At 38.2% G+C, this 24,539-nt stretch overlaps 2 protein-coding genes across 6 annotated transcripts in view; both read right to left on the reverse strand.

Annotated features, from left to right (window-relative positions):
• LOC124802661 (embryonic polarity protein dorsal-like) overlaps positions 1–24,539 on the reverse strand; it is a 99,363-nt gene that overhangs the window by 45,943 nt on the left and 28,881 nt on the right. For all 5 annotated transcript variants that reach the window (XM_047263568.1, XM_047263569.1, XM_047263570.1 and 2 more), the window contains 4 exons: positions 21,302–21,400; positions 17,696–17,926; positions 14,052–14,105; positions 97–249 (listed from right to left, as the gene is read on the reverse strand). In XM_047263568.1, coding sequence (XP_047119524.1) covers positions 97–249; positions 14,052–14,105; positions 17,696–17,926; positions 21,302–21,400 — 537 coding nt within the window. The remainder of the gene's footprint in view (positions 1–96; positions 250–14,051; positions 14,106–17,695; positions 17,927–21,301; positions 21,401–24,539) is intronic.
• Positions 15,007–17,677, reverse strand: LOC124802663 (embryonic polarity protein dorsal-like). Its single transcript, XM_047263573.1, has one exon. The coding sequence runs from the start codon at positions 17,598–17,600 to the stop codon at positions 16,467–16,469; it is 1,134 nt and encodes a 377-aa protein (XP_047119529.1). The 5' UTR covers positions 17,601–17,677; the 3' UTR covers positions 15,007–16,466.

Raw genomic sequence — 24,539 nt, forward strand, 5'->3', positions numbered from 1 at the left:
CAATGCACTTAACAAACATTTATGGTTCTTATTTTTTGCTGTGGTGAGAATTAAAAAATTGATAAAAGATCATCCAGCTGTTGAGTGCAAACACACCTACTGGTTCCCTCTTGATGGTTGGATGATGCAATACTGGCATTTGCATCTGGAGCTGGGGTGAAGGTTTCTGCTCAAGTCCTTGGGCAGTCGTTTGGATTGGTAATTGATGCACTGAGGACCCATACATTGCACTGCCAAATTGCTGGAGCACTGTAATAGTGTACCGCAAATTGCTCAAATCACAGTGGATCATAACAAGTTCATGGAAAACACAAATATATTAAAACCAGATTTTAAAAATTAGGTATGTTTGTAAAATATATATTACACTTATAAATATACAAATATTAGTGTTGTAGAGTTTTGCTTCTGCATATTCTTTAAAAAATTTGTCTTCACCCAATGAGTAAACAACTGTGTACATCATTTACTTTCATGAAGTCATATTACAAAGTATGAACAGTCCTGAGATAGACTGGATCGAGCTGAACTTGGAGATCTGCATTGTATTAATGTTTATCCCTAAATATTTTGCTGGGAACTACTAGGAGCGACTTTGACTAGCCCCTTTTGTGTATCAAGACAATTCAATTGCAGTCCTAAGTTCAAAACCTAGTGGCACTACACAATATTGGTTGGTGGATTTGAAGGCGGGGACAAAACGGCAAGGTCATCGGTCCCATCAAATTAGGGAAGGATTGAGAAGGAAATTGGCTGTGCCCTTTCAAATGAACCATCCCAGCATTTGCCTGAAGCTATTTAGGGAAATCACAGAAAACTTAAATCATGATGGCCAGACACGGGTTTGAACCATTGTCCTCCAGAATGTGAGTCCAGTATGCCTCCCTCGGTGGCACTACACAAGAACATATTTCATTTTGTGCAAATACTAGCAAAAAAGAAGTGACTGAAAAAGAAGTTGTTAATTCTCACAGTGCAGAAGTTCAAAGTAATTTTTTCGAATTGTAGGTTAAGAAAAATGTCGCTGAAGTAAGTAATGAATGTCCGCCCCCATACCTGAGTGGTCAGTTTGGTGGAGTGCCATGCAGAGGACCCGTGTTCGATTCCCAGTACTGCTCGGGATTTTTTCTTGATGGAAGGACTGGTACGGTGTACACTCAGCCTTGTGAAGCCAACAAAGGAGCTACTCGACCAATCAGTATTGGTTACAGGGTCAAGAAACCCAACAATGACCAGGAGACCAGTATGATGACCACATGTTCCTAAATTTGAACTATCTGCAGTGAACAGTTTTAAGTCTGTGAGTTCAACAACAGTCAATAATGATTGAACATCTGTTACAACATTGTTCTCTTGGCCTGAATAGAAGTAACTACAGAATATTTATTAAATTTGTAGCTACTGAACATGTGCTTATACTGATACAACAATTGCAAGCACTTTGATAAACAGAAATAGTAAGTGCATGTTAAGACAATTATCAATGTCATGTTAATTACGCAGACAAGTGACATTATGTCTGTTATGTGCTGGACTGGGGTACAATGCCGGCTCAGGCATGTTTGTTAATAACCAAAATGCCTAGTTGCACACGCATTCGAATTACACCATGAACTTTTAACATTCTCATACAGCTCAAAGGGTAAGCCTATTAAAGGTATGAGGAAAACATATTGTTGTTGTTGTTGCTGTTGTTTTCATTCCAGATGCAGATCTCTGCACCAGTCTATCCTGTAAAACCCTCTTCACCTCCAAATAATTACTGTAACTTACATTCTTTTGAACCTGCTTACTGTATTCACCCCTCAGTCTCCCACTACAATTTTTAACCCCCCCCCCCCCCCCCCCCGACACTTCCCTCCAATACAAAATTGGCAATTCCTTGACATCTCAGAATGTGTCCTGTCAAAGATCCCTTCTTTTAGTCAAGTTGTGTCATACAGGGGTATTCTAATTAAAAAAGGAATATGCTCACTAAATCACTGTGTTGGTCAAACCAATATTCAGATTTGAGAACAGTTTTTTTGTAGTGACATTCTTGAATAAATTCCCCGTCAGATTTGTCAGTCCCGAGCTTTCAAAAACCTCCTCCGTCGTCATCATCATCATCATCATCATCATCATCATCATCATCATCTGGAGTAATTTTAGTAGGGTGTCAGGTGCTTTAGTTGGCTGAATTATGTCATGGGAACATCATAGAGTCACGGGACTTCGAAGGGTGACAATGGGTACACCTTTAGTGGTGCATGGGTATGGACTCTTCAGGCTGTCAGCCAAACCAGCTACCATCTAATGAGATCAGCATCACTACCAACATTCTTCAGTAACTTTCATAGACACTATCCCTGGTAGCATATGGAAGTTTCCTGACTATGTAATGTATCCAGGACATAATTTGGCCAACTGAAGCACCTAACAGCCTATAGAAATATCTCCTAACGACAATTGACAAAGTTGTTGAAAGCTCAAGACTGATAAATCTGGCATGGCAACAACTGCATGAAGCATTTAAACCTTCAGGTTGATATATGTGTGTGTGTGTGTGTGTGTGTGTGTGTGTGTGTGTGGGCGCGCGCGCGAGAGAGAGAGAGAGACAGAGAATGTATATCTGTCCCTTTTCCCCCCCAAGGTAAGTCTTTCTGCTCCCGGGATTGGAATGACTCCTTATCCTCTCCCTTAAAACCCACGTCCTTTCGTCTTTCCCTCTCCTTCCCTCTTTCCTGAGGAAGCAACGGGGGTTGCGAAAGCTTGAAATTTGTGTGTGTGTTTGTGTTTGTTATTGTTTCTATCAACGTACCAACGCTTTCGTTTGATAAGTTACAGAATCTTTGTTTTTAGATATATTTTTTCCACGTGGAATGTTTCCCTCTATTACATATATATATATATATATTACAAATGTCTGCTTGTATCTGTGTATGTGCAGATGGATATGTGTGTGTGTGTGTGTGTGTGTGTGTGTGTGTGTGTGTGTGTGTGTGTGTGTGTGTGCACGCGAGTGTATACCTGTCCTTTTTTCCCCCTAAGGTAAGTCTTTCCGCTCCTGGGATTGGAATGGCTCCTTACCCTCTCCCTTAAAACCCACATCCTTTCGTCTTTCCCTCTCCTTCCTTCTTTCCTGATGAAGCAACCGTTGGTTGCGAAAGCTTGAATTTTGTGTGTGTATGTTTGTGTGTGTAACAACATGCCATCATCTTTGTTTTTAGATATATCTTTCCCACATGGAATGTTTCCCTCCATTATATATAGAGGGAAACATTCCACGTGGGAAAAATATATCTAAAAACAAAGATGATGTGACTTACCAAACGAAAGTGCTGGCAGGTCGATAGACACACAAACATACACACAAAATTCAAGCTTTCGCAACCAACGGTTGCTTCATCAGGAAAGAGGGAAGGAGAGGGAAAGACGAAAGGATGTGGGTTTTAAGGGAGAGGGTAAGGAATCATTCCAATCCCGGGAGCGGAAAGACTTACCTTAGGGGGAAGAAAGGACAGGCATACACTCGCGCGCGCGCGCGCGCGCACACACACACACACACACACACACACACACACACACACACACACACATATCCATCCGCACATACACAGACACAAGCAAACATTTCTTTTCCCACGTGGAATGTTTCCCTCACACACACACACAAAGAAGCTGTAACTGTAACTTACCAAACAAAAGCGTTGGTATGTTGATAGACAAACTAACACTAACAAACACAAACACACACACAAAATTCAAGCTATCGCAACTACAAACACAAACGCACACACAAAATTCAAGCTTTCGCAACTAACAAACACAAACGCAAACACACACACAAAATTCAAGCTTTCACAAAAGCAAAAGCTAGAATTTTGTGTGTATGTTTGTGTTTGTTAGTGTCTCTATCAACATACCAATGCTTTCGTTTGGTAAGTTACATCATCTTTGTTTTTAGGTATATTTTTCCCATGTGGAATGCTTCCATCTATTATATACATATATATATAGGGAGTGATAGTGATACAAATTTGTATTGTCTACTTAGACAGAGCTGCAATCAACCTGAAGGTTTAAATGCTTCACGCAGTTGTTGCCACGCCAGATTTGTCAGTCTTGAGCTTTCAACAACTTTGTCAGTTGTCATTAGGAGATATTTCTATAGGCTGTTAGGTGCTTCAGTTGGCCAAATTATGTCCTGGATACATTACGTAGTCAGGAAACTTCCATATGCTACCAGGGATAGTGTCCATATATTTGGCACTGAATAACATTGGCTTTAAAATCTGTGAACTACTGAAGTTTTCATTCACACAGAAAGCTGCCTGAATCCATGGCTAATGATCTGTAGTACATAGCTCCTCTAGTGTTTGAGGGTTGACAAGGTTGTCAAGGTAGTGTGTGCTATTGCTCCATATTGCTGAAAATGTCCTCAGAGTCAATCATTTTCTGTGAGTTGATCCACATATGAATTAAACAGCTTATGGGCATATAGATTAGCATCAACAATTTTTCTAAAGAATCATGTCACAGTGTGGACATCAGACATTGTGCACCAGACACCAATCTCGAGATTATGCAACAGATTTTTTATGCATTTCTAAGAGTTCACACATACTGGCAAGTTGAACCAGGCTTCATCTTAAGAAGTGAAATACTGAGGATCCGAAAGAGTTGCACAGACAAGTGATATTGAGATTTCATTTGAGATTTTGTCAGACTTTGTAACAGGCTTTCCTTCACTAGAGCAATGTTTAATGGGGTTCGAACTCTCTTCAGACAGTTTAGTTTTTCCTTGCTTCGGAGCCATTTTCTTGCCATTTTGCTATCGAGTTTAGCATTGAAAACAGTTCTGGAGGTTTCTCAAAAATACTTCCAGTCTTAAGTTCTTGTGCAAGCAACAAGTCGTCCACGAATTTTGCTTCACATACCACTCAAAAATGAATGCACACTGTTTTAATGTGTGCCTGATTTTGAGTTTCATTCGACAGATCACTAAACATGTTTGCTACTGTCACTTACCTAACATCACACTGAAGTATTCGAGACACGAAGTTGAGCATTGTAGACATGTGACAGCAACCGATTCGTGCATCAAAATTACGATTTATAGTGTTTTCTGTGAAGGGCAATTCCGCTGATCATTACCGGGAATCAATTCTGCCTCTGTCCTATAACTATTTTCTGGGTTAGTTTTATTTTGGAATGGTTTTCTTTCTACCCCCATTCAAAATAACTTTTCTACACTTCATTTGTCTCATTAAAGCATCTAATGTTCTGCATAGTGAAAATTTTCCTGAAGCATTAGGATGCTATTTAACTAAGAAGAGGAAAATGTATTTTTCTGAAGCTCCTGTCTAAACAACTCATGTTTCACACATTTCAGACTCTCAAACATCACACAGCCAGTGGCAATGACAGTTGTAAAAGACAGAGATGAAAAACAAATCCCACTGACTGTCATCTACTGGTTTTCTTCGATGCCAATAACACTTTGTCCTTCCTCACTCTTGGCAAATCTCCAACCGGTATCTAAAACTGTATTAAATCAAACTTCATTTCCTCAACACAAAACCTCAGCCACTATTTTCTCTAGAATTCCTAAGGCAAAGTCAATCTTGGACATTAACAATGCTCACTTTATTCATTGACTCTACTGTCCTCTCTCTTGTTCATATTAGCTCTTTTTGGTCCGTTTTGTAATTTTTAATTTTGCTGTCTTTTCACTTATTACAGAATACTGTATAATCCTACTGGAAATGCAGGCTACCAGCTTAGTACTCTCTGTGTGCTAGTTAATGGAACTATAATTTTAATTTTAAGACAGTTAAATGTTTTGTTTTGCATATTAACTTTGGATAATGTAACATAAATCTTCATAGAATCTCACTAAAATTGTCACTTCATGAGATAAAGTATGACTGCTGATCCAGTGAGTATCTTTTGTTCGTTGTCTTTTCATTACAGTTTAAGGGAACAGCATCAATTTCCAAATAGATTGTATGAAAATGTTACACACAGAAAACTACAATCTGACACATGATACAAACCATTTAACAACACAATGTATAAACCAGAAATACGATCTGTATTATTAAATATGTTGAAAGACATGCAAACTCAAAATTAAAGATAAAGAAAGAGGAAAATGCTATCAGCACAATGAGTACTATAAAACCTCATAAACGAAAATAGTGGCTAATAAAACATATAATTAAAAAAAACTACATAAAAATTCCACAACACTAATCACACGATCATAAATATTGTGCAAAATGAAACCTCTAATCGTATACCAAAAAATAAGATTCTGCTTAAAAGTGTTATTCAACAATCAACTATATTTTAGTATCTACACGAATAATTAAATACAGATGATTTAATTATGCTATCATGCATGAATATTTACAAAAAATAAGTTATTTATAATAGCAATTTGTACATGAGCTGGCATTTAAAGCAGTAGCCAAAAGCACAAGCACTCAAAATATGTTAACATTTCATGCCTTCATGCCCCAACAAAGATTCATACACAATATGTACCTCAGCATCCTTGAAGCTGGAGCTGTTTTCCATATTAACAAAGTAGTAGTTTTGCCGTTTCTCTAAGCTGTCCAGACTTTATCAGTTGTACACACTGAAATAAGTTTTTGTAAGGTCTGTCTTTCTCCATTCCTTTGTGATGGAGCCTATCTATCTTCTGAAAAAACTCTAAACTTTCATTCTTACTGGCAGATGAATACTTAAGATATAGAAGCCAAATGAAAATACAATACACTGAAACCAATAAAGCAACTTGAAAATACCCCCTTCACCAAATGTATAAGAAGGAAAGTTTGAAAAATTAATTACAGTTCACTAACAGACATATAAACAAGCACACTGGACAAAAAATTAGTCATGTCAAGGATTGGTCACACGAATACTGTGTAGCCTACCAACCTAGGCTTGATAATGGCCTCACTTTAGTGAGGAAGATAGTCTACAATTTTATTCAGGTATGCCATATACAGCTGAAACCACTCACTGATGATTGGACGCTATAGGCAATAAAATGTGGTTAAGTTGACGGCTATGTTTCACTCACTGTTCCATACTGTTCTATGGGGGACTGGGTGATGTAGCAGCCAGCATAGGTGCAATAAGATACCCGAGTGTTTCGTCAAACCGGGAACACACGTGTGCAGCCCAGTGACCATGCCTGTTGTCATCTTGGAAAATGGAACTGTCCACAGAAATCTTCTCATGAACATATAGAAGAAAGGGCAACACTCGGTCGGCAAAAATGTAAACGTATACATGTCAGTCCATGTGCACAGTAACCTGAATGAGAGGGTCTAATTTGTGGTATTAAAAACGCCCACAGAACATCACAGAATAATCGTCAGCCTGAACTACAACTTCAAAAACTGCGGGTTAAACACTTCATTGGACTTGCAGTACACTTGAAGACTAGCCTCATTTGAAAAAAACTGTGACTTGTCGGACTATTTTAGATGTCTCCAGTCAGCTACTATCCAGTTTCTGTCTTGTTCTACTGGAGACACGCAGCTGTGTGTGTCACTGTAAGCAATGGCCTTTTGGGAGATATCTTACGCCAAACATTTGGTGCATGCAATCTCCTTTACAATGTTTGCTTGTAAACTGGTCGAGACAGACCAGCATTCATGAGCAGCAGCAATTTCTGTCACGTTTGAAACCAACTGTCATTGACAAAGTGTGACACTCAATTCCAGTCACTGTCAGTTATAATCTTTTTATGGTCTCTGTGCTTACACTGTGTTACGTTGTTGCAAGTGGTATGCCATTCCTTGCACACACATTAGTTAGTCCACTTCGATACACCAGCAGTCCAGGCAACCTCATTCAAACTGTGGTCACTGAAACATCCAAACATGATAGCTCATTTCTGCAATTCTACTTAATTTCCACATCAACATATCTAACTGCACTGATTTCATATTACTGACTGGCACATACAAATCGGTTCACTACCACAACTTTCGTCAGCGGTGGAAGGTCACATGACAGCATGACACCAGTTCTACACATCTCCATTGCTCCCAAGTGACAGTGAACTCTTAAAACAGCCTGACTAAAATTTTGTCCAGTGTCCTTACTCTATAACAGGAAAACTGCTGGAGCTTAATTAATAAATAGACCTACTGTTTTATCCCCCCCTCCCCTCCATTAATTTCAATATTTTGTTCACTTCACACCCACCTATACTGCAGGCACTTTGTTATTCCTATGGGTTCTTTCGCATGTACACAGCACTACAGTTCAATTTTCTACCAATCTGATCGTTCTGTACTTTTGAAGTCCTCATCATGGTTGTCCACATAGCTAATTTTAATGGGGGCAATGAAGCCCTTCCACCATAAACTGAAAAGTATTCATTTAATGCACACGATACATTAGCCACTGTTTCCTGTACAACAGTCCAGCAAATAATATCATACATCAAATTTAGAAAACAAAAAGAATTTCCATTCTTTTTTATCCTTAGAGACAAGACATGCTTGTTGTCTCTCATTATTTTAGAATTCCTTGCGTTTAATATGTCTTGTAGCCATAAAATTTCTATTTCATGAACTCGGTGAAGTCCTTAACTCAGAAACTAATAATTTCCTGTACAATATACCCATGTGACACATTATAAGTTGCAAAGGAGTTTCAATAATCAATAAGAACGCTTTTATGATTTTGCAGGCACCTCCTATTTACTGTGATCTTTAAAAAAAACAGACAATGCACAATTTTAAACAAAACAGCCATTATTCAATTTATTTTATCTGTATTCTCTGTGGTCATCAGGGAAATAACATTTAGGCAGTTCAAGTACAGTTTGTATGGTCTTGGCGCTGATAGAGCATTAACTAATTCTTTGCACTTTTCAATTTATCAGAAAGCAGAGAAAAGATAAACCAACCCAACACACGCAGTATTTCAATAGTTATATTGCTGAATAACAAATCAATATTGTTGTACAAACAACACACAAAGTTAACAACTCTTTATGAAGTCTTGACACTACGATACTACTAATTCATGAATATGTCCTAACAAGATACTGCTGTAGTTTCAAAACTCTCCACCATAAAATAGCTGTTGCAGTTTATATTTATCTCACCCAATAATAATTGCAACAAAGTGAAATTTACAGTGTAATTCACTTATTTCTAAAGAAGCTGTCTTTGGTATGTAACTGAAAGGGATCTTCATTTAAATTTTTCTCCCACTGCAATCGGGACATGACAGCAGTGGATGTAAATGTAAGCCTAAATAAGCTCCTCTCCCTCCTTTCACTGAACTTCTCAGCATGCAGTGTTTAGCTGAGTCCAGAATTTTAGCTTTCTCTGTTGCCCCTCTTCCACGAGAAATGCTGATGATTTGTGTCCCACATTTCTAACACTCAGGATCATAAATTACCTTCACACTTTCGTATCTTTTTAATTCTTTAGTTGAAAATAATTTCAGATTAAAGCTTTATAAGGAAAATAGAGGAATGAAATAAATAAAAAGTCAGATAAGAGATTTTCCATAGAAAAGTAGGATTTTTAATAATGTGCAAAAAAAATCACATTACTCATCCACAGACACCAAGAAAGCATTTATGCACTGAAGCCACTGAACCAAACAATAACATTTAACTTTCCCAGCTTTTTTCCAACACCATATCATCATAACACACATTTAAAATCACCATATCATAATAATGTGATAGTGGCAACATGTATTTTCAGAAAAGACAATTACAATTAACACATTCATTTTGCCATAAAGCTCTGTTTTACAATTTTTTACTTTTTGTACTTAAATTTTCTGTAACTGACAATTTTGGAAAAATAGAAAAGAAGATTAAGAAAGGTGAGTCAAGCAAAAGATAATGCACTGTGTAGATATATGTAAATCTGAAGTTACTAATGTAGCTGGAAGTTTTTAAAGCAATAATTTTATCCTAGTAAACCTGCAGCACTTAAAATGTTAATTTTACCACAGAGTCTGAATATGTAGTAAACCAGTCACCTGCTACAATAACAAAATCTGTTGGCATAAAGAATAACATGCCTTTATCTGTTACGATCCAAATATTACTATAAGTTAAGTACTGTGCAGTTTCATATGTTTTGCATATTAAATCCTTCACAGGCCTTGTACAAATATTATATACTGTTACAGTCAGTGTACAGAACAGCCACATAAAAACAACTGCACTACCTGTGGTAGACTGAAACATCGGAAAGTAAACACAGTGACACAACAAATATTTTTTCACATGTCCTATTTGCCAACAAATCTGACTTGATTTGAAAGCTAAGCTGCTTCGTGTTAGTGCCCACCACCATTGGTCTATGCAAAACGCAGATAAACAACTGTGGCTCTGTGCAACTCAATGGTTTATTGCAATATTATAAGTAGTGTGTAGTGTACTTGGTTCAATGTAGCTTAGCAACTGCTTGTAAGCAATCAAGACAATTTCGGTGATTTCTGTTTTATGGACATTGGATAATGGTCCAAGGCCTAGTTTTCTGCCTGATGCTACATACTGCAATGCTGGAAATACCAGCAGAATCTATAATGACTCAGAAAACAGTTAAAATCTCAAACAAGCTCAGTAAGTTGAACTGTTTATACATATAAAAATAATTTGTTTGTGATGTAATCAGACCGCTGTCTAAGATTGCAGAGTTATGGAGCATGTTTTAGGTAGAGTTGTGTTGTTTGCTTTATTTAGTGCTAGGGTCCAAGCTTGTCTAAATTCAAATCTTTTTCTTTACTGTTGAAGTTTGTGATTTTGAATTTCTATGACCTCTCTATCTCTGTACATTATAGCTTAGATTGGACAGAAATATGCCTTGGACCATGGCTTAACTCCCATAAAATAAAAATCACCAAGGACACAAATGCCAGATGTGTGAGTCTGTACTGTATGAAAAGACAATTTTACCACTAATAAAACAAATAGTTCAACAAATAACATGAAAAAACTGCAGTTTATTTGACTTCCTCATGTAAATAACATCAGTTACTATAGAACATTAATGGTTTCTGGCTTTTCTTTCGTAAATAGAAAATTGTTCTACTAACAAGGAAACATCAGCAACTCAGCCTCATATTTTAAGGATATTTTAAGGAGAAAGATGCACAAGTGCAAGACATCAAGCCCCAACAATTGATCCTGCATGAAAATCAGGGCCATTATTCTGATAGCATGCAGTTACGATATTCTGACACTACAGCTTTTAAACACATGTGCATACTACTTGTATTCACTCACTCTGCCCCACTGCACCCACTTCATGCCCAAGCATGAGGTGCTGTAGAGTGGAGTGGGTAAGATTTTGTATTTATAATGACACTGAACTGCAACTGATATTGGAGCACCTCCAGTAGTAGTGCGGAATGACAGCCAAACTGCAACAGTTACACTTCAAAGAATGAACATGACTGATAAGCATCATTATGTGTGGCTGTTCGATTATCTTTTATACAAGGCAAATGAAAGCTTCTGAGGCTTATTTGTGTTATTATTTATGCCTTTCAATTTCATTGCAGAAATCATAGGCAACTTAACAGAGGAAGATGTGGTGGATACAGAACAAAATAGTGCACTGATGTTTGCTGTTTATTTACTAAGAGGTTGGACATGATAGCAATGAGGCTGCACTTTCACCACAGTCACATTCATTGAACAGCATCACTGGTACAATGGGACAGGGAAGTGAAAATGATGAAGCAAGCAATGAAGCCTGCTTTGATGTAATATTGTTGGACACCACTTTGCCCCTGTCCATAAAGAAGAGTATATGATATAAGCTAATGCCTTTTGGAACAGTGGAAAGAAGAGGAATCTGTCTTTCAGGATTACCGAGAGGAACTTTAAATTGTTAAATCAAAAAAGTGATCTGTTAATCTGGAGCAGGTACCTTGAAAACCACGGGACACATCAACAAAAACTTTCCACGGTCAACACAATCTGTTTAGACAAATCTAACCACACATTCAGAAACAAAGATGACAATCAACAACATTAATATACAGCAGTGGTATGTTCAGCTATAAGAGAAGTGGTGCTAAAAAAGTTGAAAGCATCTGTTGGGTGGGTGGGTGTACACCTTCAAGAGAAAACATGGTATTGTGTTGAAAAAAATAGGACATGTGCTATTTCCTCCATAAAATATGAGGTCGAATTGGTGATGTTTTTTCATAAGCAATAACAAAAAAATGTATTAATAAATATGATTTCAGTGTGAACAAGAAGAATGGCAGTATTCACAATTCAAAATAAATGTTAAATTAATTGCAAAGATAGCAAAAATTACATGTGACTTGCAAGCTGTCATTATAATGAATCAGCACACACACATAGGCATATGGGAGAACAATAGGATGACTTTGCACAAATGTGTGCCATACCACTCCCTTCTCAAAATGAAATAACGCTCAGTTGACAGAACGATACAACAAATGAGAATATTTTTTACCTTTGAAATATCTGTAAATGTGTAGTGCTAATGACTGTGATGAATGCTTGTACAGTGCAGTGTTGTGCTTTATTGTTATGGATTTGCATGGGACAACTGGTAGTGAGAGAGTGCGACTCTATATTAACATACAGCCCACATCTCTAGAGAAGTGCACAAAAGGATACCGAGCTTAATGTCCTTATATAACAGCCAGATCTCCATCAAAGTGTTTTACGGTCTCTGGAATTCTGTTAATCTCGTCAAATTCTGCTACTGATCGCGTTTTCAGTCTTGGGGGTGTGGGTATCAAACCAGGTACTGGCTAGTTTCACATAAATGGAAGCTTACACAGAAATTAATAGACAGACACAATGATGAGGCTGTACGATTCCCTCTCAAATAAATGTACAAAATTTTCATATTTTTAATGTGATACTTTCTACTCATCTAATATGGTTCAGAATATTTCTGTGCAATATGAAGGACAGCCTTTCTCATTCACTTGAAAAAGCTCAGAGCGAGCTAACACAGACACTCACATGTGACAATGCTTCACGTGTGCTTCAGAATGCCCATCTGAATACTAATGATAAACCAACATGAAGGAAAGTTACATGAATTAACAAATGCTCAAGTATTGACTGAAAATGTTGAAAAATACAAGAATTTAAGGGGCCAGCACTGGCAATTTATAACAAAATTTCATCAATGAGCCTAAAAAATGGGGTACATCAACATGATGATTCATGAGTACTGCAATTATATTATAAATGTTAGTTAAGTGTAACAGAATTTAGTATGTATGCAGGTGCACCAAAGTACTATGTACAAATAATGGTTCACAACAAAAGGAAATTTACAACTGCTGATCAAAGAAAAGGTATGAAGCAAATTCTAAGCTGGAATACCTAAGCAGGCATTTTGAGAGTACTGATACTAAACATTTTTGTGAATAACTCTTTACAATGTTTGTGTATGAGTTTCTGTGAACAGCCAGTGTCTATAAAATTTCCCTGGGTGAGTGGCTTCATCACAGTGTACAACAATTCACTGTTTTAACTACTAATTTCACACCATTTCATGATTATAATCTGATTAAAATTACTTTGTAAATGGTGATGTGGTGGGGGGAGGACAATGCTGCCAGCGTGCTGCCAGCCGAGCTACACAAAGTGCTACGTGCACCTACAAAACAGGCAACACAAAGAGGACACGGTGCTCAATAGAAAACTACAACCGATGGCAGCTGGTCCCTATCACTCGACTAGCTGAAATGTGTATACAGCTAACGGAATTTTACTGTAATGTTTTGCAAATACTTTTCGATAAATTGAACATCAAATGTACTTGTGTGTGTGTGTGTGTGTGTGTGTGTGTGTGTGTGTGTGTGTGTGTGTGTGTGGGGGGGGGGGGGGGGGGACATACATTAAATAATGAAGCTGTAGTCTCAAAACTTAGCATAAAACAAATATTTCAGGATGGGTTGGAAACACACACAGAGTTTAGACTGCAGATTGCACAGACCAGAGAGGAACAGAGAAGGCGAGGAATCCCATAACCCAGATAAAGAGAGACTCAATTTTGAATACTCACTCGCCTTTTCCACCTCGGGTATACGCATCTCTTTTGGCCTCTTTCTCTTTGGATCTAAAAAAAAATTGTCAAATAATGAATAAATAATTCTAAACAGCATAAGGCTATAAACCATACAACTGAATATAAACTTCAATTTTTCATACTGAAATGAAAACAATATTGAGCGAACAGAGATAATTTGGTACCACTTCTCATTTATCTATATTTTCACAGTAGAAGTCGGTTGGGAATTAATACTGATAACAAGGATAGGAAGTTACAGTGCTTATCACTGATATTATCACTGATATCATCATCATCATCATCATCATCATCATGACAATACAGTGCATGAATAATAACATTCAACAGCAATTTAAAAAATCTCAGTGCTCATACCACATCAACAATTACCTTCTTTTATATAAAAATTATTTACAAAAGCCATAAAAGAGTATAAAACAGTAGAGACTCATAAAGCATCATTTATAAATATATTAAATTGTAAGCCCACACAACACTCAACGTACAAGACCACACAGGAGTACTGCTGAGGTAATGCACACAGAGCAAATGTCGGGAAATCTAGTTGTGGAACATGAAAAATCTGCACTAATAACTACCCTCAAGGGACTAGATCACACTCTGTCTCAACAACAAATAAAAAACAATTACTTGTGGCAAATATAACCATAACAGGAAAATAATGATGTTATTAATCTCTAACGAGTCAAATAAATGCTCAACAGAGGGAAAAGTGACTGTTAACATTACTACAGAGCAATTATTATAATCTGTGTGCATTGCATCGGCACAGTTGAACAGTACAAAAGTACTTAACACTGTTAAAAATCTGCACTACAATGGCTTTAAAAATTTCTCTTAAAATGCATAATAAGTGAACAACAATGTATAAAATGTTATTTTCATTACAAAATCACATCACTTAAAAAATAAAGAATTTTCTTCTCAGTAAACAATCTACATTAATGTATCAAACATGTTAGAGATTTGAGCACAATGTCACATTTCTCTATTATGACAAAAGCAGAAGTCAGTGAACTAATGTGGGCAAATTTTTGAAGAAACATGTTCGCTTGGAGCTCGATATTCTTTTCTTTATCACAAATGCAGAGATTAGGACCTTACTTTCTTGTTTTTGGATAAAATCTAAAATAACCAACATATCACTGCCAGAAATGATAAGAGTACTTTCTCTTAAACAATATTTTCAGTTTCTTCTCTTAAATATCACGTAAGGGGTCCTTTGAGAAACGCCTTACAAGATGACAAACATATTATGAAGCCCTTCACTTTTCATTTGCACTATTTCATGGAAGACAAATTCCCAAATAGCAAAATAGCACTGATAAACATGTGCGTGTGAACGAATTTTTATATCTAAAACCTAACAGACCCTCTGTGGAAAAGTAAACAATAATTCATGTGACTAAATAGGCTTCAATATACATATACCATCTTTCAAACCTCTGAATGCAAGCTTTATGTCTCACTGTAGCACAGTTCTTCTGGAAACAAGAGAAATTCCCTCACCACTGTGTTTTCCATCAATTTCTGCTTAATGGCACTGATAAATGAGTTATGCAGCAGCTAACTTTAAATGATACTCTGTTGATACAAATTAATTTAGCAAGGTAATAAAATCCTGAAGACTGGATGTGGGAGTGTGTCCATCAATATCGATTCATGTACAAATTTAGGTATTTATGCAACATATTTCCACCTGCAGGAAACAAAAGAACTCCAATTTCTGGAATTCGGTAGTATGCTTAGAATCAAAGTAAAAGCATATGTCAACAATAACAAATGTCTTAAAATGCTTCAATAACATGGCGCCTCTAGCAGGAAAGCATCATGATGTTTAATATAATGTAAATTGGAAAGGTCCATGACACATACCCACAAGAAATTTAAAGTTATTGCCTGGAGAGTAAAGTTAAAGCAAACAACTGAAAAAGAAATCAGGGCTCCTTGCTGTTTCTATTTCACTGATTAACATCTAGTTCCAGAAATTCACCTGGATGCTAAACAGAAAAATTGTCAAAAAGTTTCATTTAATATACCACAGTACATTGTTCTGTGGCAGTTTCTGTACAGCATAATACACCAAATGTATATTCAAGGTAAGTTGTGACTTCTGTTGTTTTACATCTGGGAAATCATTATTCAAGATATTTGGAACACTACTCATAAAAATAAAGCAAATGTTTAACACTATGACCATCTGCTGGAATGAAAGACTAGCAGAAAAATAAAACTTGACAATCTGGGAAGTTAGGAACTAAAAAAATACAGAAACGGTGCAACAAAATAGTTATATTGGGAACACAATATGCCACATTTCAACTAATGTAATGGCAAGGAGCTTATTAACAAAGAAATGAGCTGTCCACATCCACAACAGAAACACAATTAAGCAAAAATATCACGTGGTCGAGCTTCTGGAGGCTGGCTCTGCTGTTGTGTAAGAATACGGCCACCTTCCACAGGGCTGTAATAGAAAGACATTTCATCGAATTCTGATGCAGTGGCATGGGGTGCTACGTCAGTGTACAGAGCATAATGCTCAGCTTCTGTAAGTTCAGGCTGCCCAGTTAGGGGAATGAATATGACATCCTCTTCAGGTCGCGAAGGGGAAGGAGATGATTGCCGTTGAGCAGACCCTTCACGTGACCTACCACCAGTACTATCTTTACGGTTTTTCTTTTTTGAGAAAAGCTTCTGGAAAAGTGTTGGCTTGGCTGAGCGAGGTTCAGCTGGTAGGGGTTGGTCTGTTGGAGGAGGTGACGCAGGGGGAGAGGCAGAACTAGGTATTTGTGGGACAGATGCATGCACCTGCTGCTGCAGCTGTGGTGGTGGTGGGTGATCAGGACGCCCCGGTGGAGATTTCCTACTACGTTTCGGTGGCAGGGGTGGCAGACGTTCAGAACCTGCGTCTGGTGTTACTGGTGGTGGTACGTCACGTTTTCCATGTGGAGGAGGGACAGGGGCAATGGAAATGAGTGGAGGAACAACAGGTGCAGCTACGTCTTCGTATCGATCACGATCTGCTTCTAGCAAGTCTACAACGGGATTCTTCATAGCCATTTGCAGGGACGAATAGGTCTGTGTATCATCTTCAGGAAGGTTTTCTGTCGCAGCAACTACTGCTGCAAGTTCTGCTTCTGTCACTTCCATGGGTTCATCTGTAACTGTCTCTGGAGGGTGTCCAGAGTCACCACCAGATGGCATAAGCAACCGAGCACGAGTGTCAGAATAAATTTCATCAAGTTCTGCTACCTGTGATAAAAGTTCCTTAAGTGAGCGACTCGTCTCTGTTTCTTGCTCAGCTTCAGGCTTAGCCTCCATGACTTCCCCGTCATTGTTGTCCTCCTTTAATGTATTTTCACCTTCAGGTTGTGTTTTCAACTCTTCTGAAACAACAGCAGAGCCTACGGTAACTGGTGATGTGGACGCCTGCACAGAAAGGGCAGTATTTGCTGGTTTTGGCACAGTTCTAATATTATTTGTAGGAACTGTGGATACCGCAATGCTCCCACCAGTCATCAAACTAGCACTGGCAGAGAGAATGTCTGAAAATACTCTATAGTCAGCTTTTCCCTGGCGTAAGGACCGGCGCAGAGCCCAGAACGACGGCCTACCTGATTCCAAAGGTATCAATTCAAAGGGCAGGGGCTCGGATGTAGCACCATCACTGGGTCGACGTAACTGGATGTGAGCCCGTACAGGTCGGTCAACATCGAGTGTGCGGTAACGTGGCGTTCGGAGGCAGATTGCAACTTGCTTGTGGACTTGCGTTGGCTGGAACTCACCAAATCCTTCCCACATAACCTGTCCACCCTGCTCCTCAAAAAAACGTACTTGAATATCCTCTGAAAACAAACAAAGAAAAATAGAGGTAAATGTTCTAATTACATTCCCACAGTAAACAATATTTAATATCCATTACACCTGTGCCGCCTGTACACATTTGCTGTATGTTTAGATGACACTAACACGATAATGAAAAACTTCAAATGTATACTGTATATACTACAGTTCCAGTTGTTAAAACACAGGCTTCCATTTTAAAAAAAGCCCCACTCAGACAGGAAAAACACTGAAGACATTACTAATTTCCTTTGCACAACAACAATATATTAGATTCACTGAGTTATCCAGACTCAACTGAGTAGGAAGCAAAGTTTCATATGCAAAGCTTACTGACAAATAATTTGATATATCAAACGTATTAACAAATGTTTGTTCCTGTTAATTCTATGTGGCTTGGTTTTCATTTGTTTCATACTTTTATTGTATACCTCATTCTGATAATCATCTGTTATTGTTATTTATCATTATTTTGTTATTATTCTAGTATCTGACACTCTCTGGCACATTAAAACCGTGTGCCAGACCGAGATTCGAACTAGACACTTATATCTTTTGTGGACAAGCTACCCAACAATGACTTATAACCTGTCCTAACAGTTTTACTTCTGCCAGTACCTCATCTCCTACCTTCCATACCTCACAGAAGCTCTCCTACGAAACTTGGAAATACTAGCACGTCTGGAAGAAAGGATTTTGCAGATACATGGCTTAGCCACAGCCTGGGAGATATTTCAAGAATGATATTTTCACTCTGTACTCTGATAGAGCACTTGCCGACAAAAGGCAAAGGTCCTAAGTTTGAGTCTTCATCCAGCACACAGTTTCCATTGGTCAGGAAGTTTCATATCAGCACACGCTCCACTGCTTAGTGAAAATATCATTCCAAAAAACATCCCCTAGGTTGCGGCTAAGCCATGTATCCACAATATCCTTTCTTCCAGGAGGGTTTTGCAATTTTCGCAGGAGACTATCTGTGAAGTGTGGAAGGTAGGAGATGAGGTACTGGTGAAAGTAATGTTGTGAGAACAGGTCATGAGTTGTGCTTGGATAGGTTGTCAGTAGAGTGCTTGCCTGCAAAAGGCAAAGGTCCAGAATTCAAGTCTCAGTCTGACACACAGTTTTAATCTGCCCGGAAGTTTCATATCAGCGCACACTCCACTAGTATGTATTTTCTTCTCATGTAGTAATTCAAGTTTCTCCATATACAGTACTGTTGAAATTCCATTTTATTATGTTTGAACATATTTCTACAAAAGAAAGCTACACACAAAGACATTATGTTCACACATTAATATACAAAGGGAACGAGAAGAAATGGAAGCCAATACAATTTCAAACCGACTGAATTTCCAAAATCCGTAACACAATGACAAAAGTAAAGAAGCCAATTTATGATCTGTGATGAAAATTAGGATGTCAAATATCAAAAAAAGTATCTATACAATGGACAGAAATAGTATGTATTAATAAAATCAAATATTACATTTCATGTTAATCACAACTGTCATTTTGTTTTCTCTGATCATATTATTTATCTGGTTTTCTTGAAAGCCAATCACTAAAATTTTAATGTGTTTCAGATTTAGTAATCTAATAAAACAGATGTTGAGTGATGGTTACTCAAAAGAAGAACATGGTTACTAAACCAAAACACTTTTCATGGACTTGTTTTACGCAACTTCAACAGTACAACAACCGCTGATGATGTTTTGTTGCCAATTACAAAATTATTAAAAAAAACCTTTTTTATGTTTTGTTTGTAGCTCACCTCTGTTACATCATTTTATAACAGACAAGAGTTAAGTGCGTACACTATCTGATAAAAAGAATCTCGACAGCCCTATATCGGAACCAGACCACTAGATGTCATGAGAAGCAGACCTGTCAATACAAAATAAGGCAGGAGGTATTGTATTGCCAGTAGAGAACTGTAACAGAAGGATGGGCTGATCAGGGGAGCTCAGCGACTTGAATGTGGACTGGTCATTGAACATCACCTGAGTATCAAATTCTCCAGGGACATATGGTATAGTTAATTTGCCTTGAGATATGTGAGTCTCAAATTTATCTACAATAATGATAATAGATTTAAGGTGTGAACTGAAGTTTTTGTTAGATAGGGCATTGGACTATGGTAGTCTGTGCAGCTGTGTTACCTATACTGCTATGGTGGTGTAATGGCTAACACATCTGCCTAGTAAGCAGGAGATGCGGGTTCAAGTCCCAGCTGTGACACAAATTTTAATTCATTTCTTCAGCTTTCATCTTCAGGGACACTTCAACCTGTCTAAAACTGCCCCAGCTGACTGTTGGAGATGTGATTGTGAAACAGAAATCAAGACCAGGCAGACATCACATATTGATGGACAGGGACTGTCAAAGCATTGTGGATGGTGGTTGTAAAAAAAATCACATGAAATCACTTGTGCTCCCAGCAGTCTAGCTACCACAACGACTGTGCGTAGGGATCTAAAAGGAGTAGGTTTCTGCTGTCAAGCTGCTCCTCATAAGACACAAGACTTCTGTAGTCAATGCTAAGCGACACTTGAGGTGATAAAAAAGTGATGCCTCTTGTCAGCAGCTGACTGGAAATGAGAGAATTGGAGTGATAAATCATGCTATTCCCAGTGGCAATCTGATGCAAGGATTTGGGTTTGGCGAATGCTTGGAGAACTTTACCTGCCATCATGAGTAGCCCCAACAATAAAGTACTGTGGTGTTGTAGTGGTTAGTGTGTGGTCCCCTGGTTGTACTTATGGAAACACACAATGCAAAAGGATATCAACACATCGTACAACATTTTGTACTGCATATGGTAGAGAAACATTATAGAGATAGTGACCAACTGTGTCAGCATGACAATGCACGCTGCCACACATCAGTATTTGTGAAGCAATGGTGAGTTGACAGCAGCATCACTGAAGTGGATTGGCCTGTCCAGAGTCATGCTCCGAACCAAATGAAACACCTTTGGGATGTGTTAGAATGTTGACTTCAATTAAGACCCCAGTGTCCAGCTTCATTACCTTCTCTGGTTTTGGTTTTTTAGGCAGCCACTCTTTCATAGACATTCAGAAACCTCTTCAAAATGTCCGCACCCCCCCCCCCCCCCCACTTCCCCCTCCAGGTGAAGGATGGCATCAGAGAGAAGAATGGGCACACCCCATATTAGTGGCTACTAATAAGTGTTCCGATACTTTTGATCAGAAAGTGTACTTTAGCCTTTTCTTCTTAATTTCCCTTTGAAAAACACTTCTGTTTTCAGCAAATTTCAGAGAATACTAACAATGTAGAATAAATAATGCAATTAAAATAATTTCAAATTTGAACTACAAATAAGTTAAGCCAGGTTAACTACGGGTTTGCACATATACCTTTGGCAACCTTCTCACAGAGAAGAATAATCTCTTTTCCACCAGCCACCGTTGCAGTACAGTCACTCAGTTTGCAGATAACTAGGTCAGACATCGCCTCTGTAAAAAGAGAGATTCCCTGGAGTACAAAAGTGGTAATATAATGCATACACTGCAAAATTATGTCATTAAAAGAAAACTACTCAAGTGCCAGAAATCTGCCCACAACAGCCACTTTGAGATAAATCCTTTTTTGAGCTAGAGTACACACACACACACACACACACACACACACAGTGTGTCCATTGCACAACAAGGGAGGCCAATTGTCAGAAGAGATCACATGTTCCGAGTTTCCTGCAAACACAATTCTATTGTGGTATAGATAAGATGTGCATCACAGTGTGAAGTGGTGTAGCAACTGGAAAATACGTATTCCAAAGATGAAGTATGTGGGACAGTGGGATTCTTGTGGGTGAAATGTCTAAATTGCACACTGCCTCTTTGTGAAATTGTGGTGGTACATTGATCAAATGCAATTTTATGTCCAGCTGTAGTGAAATTGTGTCAACAATTTGATCAAGGCCGCATAGATGTGGGAAGCCCAGATTTTGCGCCATGTTATTTCCATCTTTTTAGTAAGGTGGAAGAACATCTTTCCAATGAAGAGGACATATGCGCACAACAGTTCCTGAATAGCTCCATAACCAAGTAGCAGGTATCTATCACTGAGGAACTGAACATTTTAACTGTTGTTTACAGTCACTTGGTGACTACATTGAAAAACAGTGTCACATATCTGTGTCACTTTGAAGTGTAGTGAAACATTCAACGGAAGTTATTTGGGCTGCCCTAATAATATGTAAGTCCCCTCGTATATGTGCTCAGCTCAAAAAAAGGATTTGTCCGAGAGCTAGCAAAGTTTTCATTCTTTTTTTCTGTGTCTGCTGATGACTCAACACTTCTACTATTTGGTGAGTTGTTGCCTTTACTCCTGTGGTATTTACATTCTGCCAGAACTTTCTGCACCAGAATTCAAAGAAAATAAATAAAGAAAGGCAGTAATGAAATAGAAAGCTAAGCAATAGACAAGAAATGATAAGCACACAAGGAGGCACCAAAGTTAGAATAGTCAAACAGAAAGCTAAGCAATAGACAAGAAATGATAAGCACACAAGGAGGCACCAAAGTTAGAATAGTCAAACCTATCTCCACAAAAACCTGTAAAAGCATAAACAGTTAGTCTATACCACATAGAACAAATTTTCAGGATGGCCCATTTTTTACTATGAAATATAATGAACAACAGTCTCATGTAATCAAAATTCAAGGAAAACAAACTTTGTTTATAAGTTAAATCATTGAACTTGTACATCCTGCTAGCCTGCAGATATTTTCTTCAGGTTGTTCAAACAGTGATATTAGGAAAACCATATCAAACACAAACTTCATTAAAAAAGCTGTAAATTTAAGAGACACCACTGGTAACCATTACTTATTTCAGGAGGCAAAATATTTAGTATTACTGATAAGATGATGATAATGATGATGATTATGAGTTTAAAGGGACTTATTTCTTCCATTTCATGAGCGAAACACGTAAAATGGTAAAAAGCGAAAAAAGTTGTGATTGGCTGCTTCAACTACATAAGTAAGTCAAAGAGTTGAAAAAGGGTATGACAGTAGTTGTAACATGAAAGGTAAAATAAAACAGAGCTAACCCAGACAGCATCTTGCACAAGATGGTCTAAAGGGTTCCCAGTCGCAGGTGGAGGCTCCCCCCACCCCCCCCCCCCTCTTTTCAACCACCCTTGACACTAAAAGTGGAGCAATATCATAGTTTAGTGTAAAATCCACTCTCCCTCAGGAAATGCAGCAATGACTTTGTGTCTGTCTCATCATCTGTAAGCATCTGAGGTAGTGAGGTACGCAAGCTGAAAGTGTGCTGCAAATCAGCCAGCAGGGCGCACTCAACAAGAATACTGGCTATCGTCAGTAGACTACAGCAGCTGAAGTGAGGAGGAGTCTCCCGACGCAGAAGGAACTCATGGGTGAGTCTCGTGTGGCCGATGTGTAGTCGGCACAACACAATGGCATCATTCCAAGAGGCCTGGAAAGATGTATGCCACTGCTTCTCATGTCCCCTTGCAAGTGCAAAAGCATAACCAAACCTGTCGTTAACTTTCAATCCATCCATGTAAATGCATACCGAATCAGAATAATTGTGGAGGATTGAATGAAACAGGTGTCAGAGAAGGATAGGATCTGCATCCTTCTTGGGGCCACAAAAGAGGTCCATCTGTATCACAGGACAGGGTACAGACCACAGGGGGTGTTGAGAGGAAGCTCTTGTTGAGAGGAAGCTCTAGAAACACAGACTAAATGAGGCTGTTGGAGTATTGAGTTGGATGCCAGCTGGTCTACCCAGTTTTGGCCAATGTGCAAACAGTCTGAACTGTTGGTAATGGAACAGAGTTGAGGGATGTGGGTGAGTAGGGATGTGACAAATTGTGACTGTGTAATTTGTCAGAAGCTGTTGTCGTCCAACCCACAGTGGTAGGACACCGGCTTCTACCAGGAGGCTGTCAACAAGACTCATACAGAAGGCCCCCATTGCCAACAGCACGTCAATGTGGTGAACAGGATCCAGCAAGCTCAGTACAGATGGTGCTGCCAACCCATATGTAACACATCCCTAGTCAAAGCCTGATAAAATCAGTACTTTGTAAAATCTCAGGAGAACTCTGCAGTTCACGCTCCACGAGGAGTTACTAAGAAAATAGAGAGCATTTATCTTCTTCATGCGAGCTGTCAGTGACACATAGCAGCCAGTTAGCTTGTTGCCAAATAAAATGCCAAGGAATTGAAAAATTTCAATAACTTCAAGTAACTGGTCACCAAGGTAAATTTCTGGGTGTGGATATGTGACAAAGCAAGCTGGGATAATTTTAATTCCCCTTTGTTTTTCCATCTGCCTTCTTATTTTTTTTTTTTTCCATGTTTGACAAATTACCATTAAGAAACGTGAGTATAATCTGCATTTTCATAAATGAGAAAGGTTGGCCCTCAGTTTTAAATAATATAAAACCAAGTCTAATTTTGTGCTTACTTTTATGTATGTAATTGATTTTCTAATTTATTTTGTCTATTCCTAGTTAGTATCTTTTGTTATAAGATGAAATCAGTAATTGTTTCTTAACTTAAATTCTATTGTTGACTTATAAACGAATATAAATTCTGTACTCATTATAAAAACTTG

This window comes from Schistocerca piceifrons, chromosome 6 (assembly GCF_021461385.2).
Source record: "Schistocerca piceifrons isolate TAMUIC-IGC-003096 chromosome 6, iqSchPice1.1, whole genome shotgun sequence".
NCBI classification, from domain to species: Eukaryota; Metazoa; Arthropoda; class Insecta; order Orthoptera; family Acrididae; genus Schistocerca; species Schistocerca piceifrons.